The 7,196-nt window shown below is 37.0% G+C and overlaps 1 protein-coding gene across 1 annotated transcript; it reads right to left on the bottom strand.

Moving 5' to 3' along the window:
• Nucleotides 1-5,112: 5,112 nt before the first annotated feature.
• LOC115883538 lies at nucleotides 5,113-5,670 on the bottom strand. The gene has a single exon (XM_030901905.1). The coding sequence runs from the start codon at nucleotides 5,668-5,670 to the stop codon at nucleotides 5,113-5,115; it is 558 nt and encodes a 185-aa protein (XP_030757765.1).
• Nucleotides 5,671-7,196: the final 1,526 nt, after the last annotated feature.

The raw sequence follows: 7,196 nt of genomic DNA, 5'->3' as shown, positions 1-7,196 counted from the left end.
TAATCCATTCAAGAATGATGTTATTGGATGTAATGGTAGTCCATTCTTCATAAAACTTGCAAAGTCTACCTGAAATAATATTAGTACTTACCAAATTTATTTTTTCCATTTGTGCTTTTCTTTGATTTCCCTTCGAGGTTCCGCCCTCTGTACGACCCTGTCTCCTCGGATGACGGGCCGGGCGATACCTGTTTAAAGAAGTATAGCTGGCTGTAGTTGCTTTCCTTGCCCCCCTCCCTTTTTCCTGATGTTTTTGTACCGAGACCGGGCCGGAGAGTTTAAAACAAAGGTTGAAGCTGGAAGGTTTATGTTTTTTTTACTCGCTGCTTGTAAGTTTTTTGCTGTTTTTTACTATTTCCGGATAAATCGGGCTCAAAAAGCAACTCAGACGGAGGACATTTCTCTCCAGTAACTCCCTTCATGTCCTTATTCCTTATAAGGATATAGAAAACTACTGACGTGCCATGGACAAATCAGTGTATAAACTTGTTAAAAGATTATCGCCCCGAATCGACTAAACTCAGGAAGTAGTTTTTTCCTTGTAAGCAGGAGGTAAATTTTTCGCTTTCTGTTAGATACTAGTTATTCCTTTTCCTAAGCAGTTAAAAGGCTAAACCCAGTTTTTGTCTGAAGCTCAAAAGACATAGGCCTCGTCTTTTTTCTTGATATTATTTGGAATATTTCCTTTATTTTCGGGATTAACTAATGGGGGTGACAACAATTTACAATTTGATGGAATTTTGTACTTTTTGAACTATATTGTCGTGAACTTTCACTTTTTGCCAACCCGTTAGTTAGAATGTGACTCCATCTGTTGGTAGAGCTGCATGGAGTCTAAATGTTTTCGTTTTCCTTCGAGGATGGGTCTTCTTCTAAAATATTTAAAACATCTTCAGGGTAATGTAATATCGTTATGAATGACCAGTTCATCTGATATATTTGGTGATTGTGTCGTCATGTCGCCCGGACTATATGAGCTACACTCTGCTGTGTTTGCTGAGACAGCTTGGATCTCGGGCTGCCATCACGATCTCACAGAAAAATGCGAGGATTCTCTAAACGACCTTTCCATCACGGCATTAAATGAACTAGAGAGCGTTGTCGTGACCGTACTCGACGTTCTGTGCAGGAACGCGATCGAGAACGACCGCGATGCTCTCCCTTCTATGCTGGCGTGATCGTTCTTTGCGGCCCGCACGGGAACGCGATCGTGGAACGTCCGCCATGTTTAGATTTCTTTATACTGATTTTCTAATTTCTCGAGTCTTTTTAACAATTCTTTCTTTGACAAGGAAGAATCTGACTCAATACTAATACTACTAGAGGATCGATGTCTCTTTTGATTTGGTTTACCCATGACTACAAAAAAGAAAAGATAATATTTCGATTAGTTTACTTACGTATCTTGACGGAGCGGCGCACGACAACAATCTCGCGATAGCACAAGAAGGCGAATGATGGCGTACGACACACATTGACGGGTCTCAGCTGCTAGACGCAGAGCTGGTGGTGGGGACGCGTTCGTCTTTAAAATCTTGTGGATAGGTAGTACGAAAAGGCGGACTACATGGTGAAATAATTAACATCTTTGGACTGAATGCCGAAATATAAGTTATATTTTCTTTATTATACCCATACTTATTTTATAACTTTCATAATAAAAAGTTTTTATAAATTAAAATCAACAACATAACACAAAATATACTTTTTAAATCAAAATAAGATAACTATACTATTGCAAAAACCATATTAAAAAAATAAATAAATTCTACCAAAAAGTAAAAAAAAAGTATCTATACCAAAAAGTGTACTAAAAAACAAACATCCTTTTTAAAACAAAACATCTATACTATTACAAAACAATAATAAAAAAATAACAAATATATTCTTTTTAAAACAAAATAAATTATACTATTACACAATTATATATATATATACTTTTTTTTTATTTTTTTTTATTTTGAGGAGGGAAAACATCTTCCACACCCCGAAAGGGTAGTGCCGGATTCTTACCGGCTAAAAAAACCCTCCTCTACCCTGCCACAGAACCGCATTGAATCCCGCTTCGCATTTCTGGCTTCAATGAGAAATCCGGCCGTTGTCCTTAATCTTTTCTATCAGGACTTTGCATCTCTGGGACTCCTTCTCTTTATTTTCCATAATATGTCTTATAATCATTGTAACTTTGTCCTGTAGCATTTTCCCCGTCACGACTAAGCTATTTGCTACATTTCCTATCCTATGTTGAAAACTTTTTTGTATCTTGCAAATATTGATCTCTAATTTGATTCCCATTTAAGGCATTCAAATAAAGTATGTTCTGCGTCATCTTCGGCATGACAATATATACACTGAGGTGTGGTCTTTTTTCGAACAAACAGATATTTACCAAAGCACCTATGACCCGACAACGCTTGCGTTATGTGTATGATCTACTTCTCCGTAGCCTCTAGTAATCCACTTTTCAATGTTCAGGATAAGTTTATATGTCCATCTGCCATGTTTCCATTTTCCCATTTATTTTGCCACTCAGTAATCATTTTACTTCGAGGCTTCTTGCCTTGGCAAACCCGCAGTAAGTTGCATGTCTTTCTTTTATTAGAAGCTCTATTGGAGGAATTCTAGCTACAACGCAAGCACCTTCACTCAGATATTGTTCTGTATGCACAGCAAACTCTGATGCATATATTGTTCTCTGCACTCTTATAAGTTTCTGCAGTTGTTTTTATTCTGCATTATAGTATGCCATGCCGGTGCTGCATACAGTAATTGCGAATGTACCACACTTGCCAGAATACGCCTTCTGGAGGGGTTTAAGGACCCTGATATTCGGCATGAGACTAGTCAATGCCGATATCGTCTTCTGCGCTTTAACAACAGTTTTGTCAATATGTACCCCGAACGTCAGCAGTTTGAGCCCAGGCCATACACCAAGATATTTAATGGCACTACTTGGATTAACTATTGTTTGCTCTACATTAAAATATAGTCTAGCTATTTTCTCTTGGTCGTTAGTAGAACTGCTTCAGTTTTATGAGGAGGTGCAAGTTGAGAGGTTTTGCCTCCTCATCCACTTTGTTACTCGCATTTAGTCCGGTGTCAGCCAAATTCATCCAAGGATTCCTCACTACTAGCTAGTTTAGCAACCATGGCGATGTCGTCTGCAAAACCAACAGTGTAATTCCATCTGGCATGGGGTCTCTAGCAAGCTATCATATACAGAATGTTCCACAAGGTTGGGCCAGGACGGATCCTTGAGGAACACCACCATAAATTGACACAATCTTAGTGGTCTCACACGATTCCAAGTTTTATTTTCTTTCACTCAGATATGATGATATTAATTGTACAAGATGCTTCCATCGATATATCTAGTTCTCCAACTCATTTAAGATTTTATTCCAGGTGCACTATTAAAGCGTTTTTCACATCAAGTGTAATCATAGCACATCTGTTGTCTGTAGACCTCTTCTAAATCCATATTGTCTTCTGTGAAGGCCACCAGTTCTGTCCAATTCAATTTGTAATCTGTTAAGTATTAGGTGTTCACGTAGAGCTTACTTTCCACATCCAGTAAGCTGATAGGTCTATAGGAAGAAGAATTATCTAAAGGCAATTTATTATTTTTTGGTATAAGAACAAGATCTGCTAGTCTTCCATTCTACTGGAAAAATAGCAGTTACCCAAGAGAGTTATACAATTTCAGTGCATAGTCAGGTTTGTTAAGCACCACGCGTTTTTAATAGTTCATAAGGCGGTATATGCCCTGGGCCAGCAGCTTTTCGGATTTTTATTTTCAGAGCAGCTATCTGGAGTTCCTCTTGTGTAAAGGTAAGAAATTAATGTCTTTATCGTTCTTTTTTCACAGTATTTCCTTATATCACAGTTTGTATCACATTTGTTAGTATCACAGTTTTTTAGCATCACTAAAGTCTATATCAAAGTATTTACTATCACAGTCATTTGCCACATCTTGCTTTGTTAGAAACAATTCATTTACAATATTTCCATTACATCTATAGGTAACCGAGGGTTGGGCGGAAATCCATGGATTTCTTCATCGCGATCTTATACCCATTTCCCAAAAATATCGGTGTGGCAATACTCGCATAGTTTTTTCCAACAGTCACGTTTCGATTTTTAATCAGATTTTGAAGCTTCTTTTTTGCTTCTGTATATTCACACCATAAATTGTTTGATATAATTATATTTCTGTGTTTTTCACGTGTATACGCTCTTCGTTTTTTCGTACAGTTGTTTCCGAGCCTCAGCTATTTCATTATTCCACCAAAAAACAGGTGGTTTTTCTTGATAAGATTTTTTTCTCTGAGGTATCGATAAATTGCGAATAATATCGGTCAAAGCTCTTGTAAATCCCTTAACAGTCACATTATTGTCATCACGAATTTTAACACAGATTGCTTCATCAAGCCTCTGATAGTTTAGCTTTGCCACTTGCCACCCATGGTTTTTTATTTTTTTGCAGATATTTAACTTCTTTTCCACTAATTCAAAAATTATTTAATTATGATCACTAAGTGATTCAGTATCACTAACCTCCCATTGTTCTATATATACATCTTCAGTAGTAATTGTTAAGTCTAAAATTGAACCATAACTCCCACTACTAAAAGTAGGTTTTTTTCCTTTGTTAGCTACATTTAAACTGCATGTCGCCATCCAATCTACTACCACTTGTCCCCTTAGATCAGTAAAGTTCATACCCCACTGAGGAGACTTTGCATGAAAGTCACCAGTGATGATAGCTTTTTCTCTTCTCATTTTAATTCTTGCCTGAACTTCGTTAGACATATTCTCAAAGATTAGACATTTCCTCATTTCTGAAAGAGTAGCAGCTATAAATCATGGCACATTTCTTGTACTAATATAACTAAAACTGGATCCATTTCCTTGTTCTACTATAAGATACTTGGCCTTAATACTTTTTTATTGCGCTGTTCAACTCGTTGTCATAGACCCAATCTTTCCCTATCTCTTATCGCGTTTTTTATTAGGTTCAATACCACTAACACATCAGCTTTCCATTTCTGAGCTGTAAAAAGCGCTAAATCTAATGCTGGTCTGCTTCTATTAGTATTTATTTGTAAGATTTTAATCTTGATTTGAAATATTACTTCTCAGCTTTGTCATTCGTAACTGCCTTATTTTTGGACACTTATTACTCCCCGTCTGGTGCCCTCCTTGATTGCAACTTATACAGTGAGGTTCATTTTTACAATCCACTGCTTTATGGGCTGTTTCGCTACACTTAACACATTGACTGGATCTATCCGGTCCTTCACACTGCGATTTAATGTGACCATATTGCCAACATCTATAACACTTGATCTCTCTTTGTCTTTCTGCCATCTTGCAATTCATCCATCCAATTGGTATTTGACCTAGCTGTAATAACTTATTTGCCTCGTCTTTTGCTATTATTACAGTCGCATTTTGCTTTCCTCCATATGCAGGTCTGAGCCCTCTGACATCCACTTCACATTTTTCAATTGATAAAGCCGAACATATAGCTGCTGTTATTTCTTCTATTGTAGTTACCTCGTCTAAGTTTTTTAAATGCAGAACCTTTATTAAGCAATAGAGATGTTGTTGCTCCTGTGACTTTTTCTTTAATAACCTTATTAAGTACTTCTGCTTTTCCTGCCCCATTTTTAACCGTCAGTAGCAGTTCGTTGTTTTTAGTTTTCCTGATATCTTTAATCTCAACACCGATTTCTTCAGGGTTCACCCTCCTGTTTAACAGATTTTAATAGCTCCGAGTATGTACTATTTGGCATTTTAATTAACACACCCTCCTGCCTTGGTCTCGTTGTTTTTTCCACTTTTTGAAACTCCCCTCCTATAGTACTTTTACTTTTAGCTATATTGCTATATGTCTTTGATTTATTTCCTTGCCTCTCCGTATACTTTATAATTTTTATAGTCGTACTTCCAAATAAAATTCCTAGCATTCTGTCAATTTTCGAACCTTAATTCCTTTAATTCTTGGTATAGCAATGCTACCTCTGTTGCTGTCAATAATAAGTTTTTGTCTTCTTTAAAGCTGTAAACATTAGTTCCTCCGCCCATCATTTTGTGGAGTCTTCTAAGATTATCGGAAAATAAATATTCTAAATTTTGTACCTTATTTCCATCTCTATTTTGTAAAACCTAAGGTAAGACTCATGGTAGCAACATCTCCCTTCCTTTGTATTTTGTTCTAAAAGGTGTTCTTTTTCTGTAAATTTTCATATTGCTTTGTTAATATTGTAATTCTCTGAAGTAAATGCGGTATTGCATGGTAAGACCAAAAGCTTCTTCAGATGAGATTCCCAAATGGGCTTGGCACACTCTGTAATACTTGTAAACACGTCACTTTCCCTCTTCATCGGGTATTCTTTAAAAATTCATAGTCCCTCATTCTTAATGAAAGACGACATTCGTTTGAGATTCCTGAGATTTGTTGTTTTAGGCATTCTTCACATTGTGTGTTTCTTTAGATACATCATCTCAGTGATTATGTTTACTCACAGGTTTTTAGTTGCTCCATTTGACTTCTCAGTTCATCATTTTCCTTTTTTGAAGCTCATTCACCGGAGGTGTGTCAAGATATGACACAAAATCTTTTCAGTGTGAAGAACTTCTGCAAAGTAGCTCAGCTTAATTGTTGCATCCTGAATTTCCTTTTAGGTTTGTACATTTCTTTGATCACTCCTTCCAGTTTCTTAATCTCTCATACATTTTGTTTTTAATGTGTCCTTTAGTTTCATTAAATTTAAATCAGTTTTACTCTCAGGCGATTCGTTAAGTCTTTTCCTTTTTACTGTCTCATTTAAGTCCCCTCTTGTAGTACTTAATTTCCTCGATATGCAGTCCGAGAGCGAGTTAGACCTTACTCTTGGTGGTGTCCTTACTAACGAGTCACGTCGTTTGAATGGATTTATATCGCCGTCTGTAATCTGCTCTCTAGCTATAGTTTTACCAGTAGTATGTTCTTGTGTCCAGGCCTGGTCTTCCACCTGAAACACTGAGAAAAATGCCGTTTTGCTCCCCCAAGAATCCGTGGAGCTGCCTGTATCTACAGGGTGGGATTGTGCTATTGGCTCCTACCCACCCAGGGGTACATCTTCCGTTTTATTCGACATCATATTTTCCTGTGAGTGGGTCTTGTTCAGTTACCACTCCCTAGACTGGTT

This window comes from Sitophilus oryzae, unplaced genomic scaffold (assembly GCF_002938485.1).
Source record: "Sitophilus oryzae breed Bouriz unplaced genomic scaffold, Soryzae_2.0 scaffold_1941_pilon_pilon, whole genome shotgun sequence".
Lineage (NCBI taxonomy): Eukaryota > Metazoa > Arthropoda > Insecta > Coleoptera > Curculionidae > Sitophilus > Sitophilus oryzae.
The sequence above is the reverse complement of the archived record's forward strand: the minus strand, read 5'-3'. Positions and strand labels throughout refer to the sequence as shown.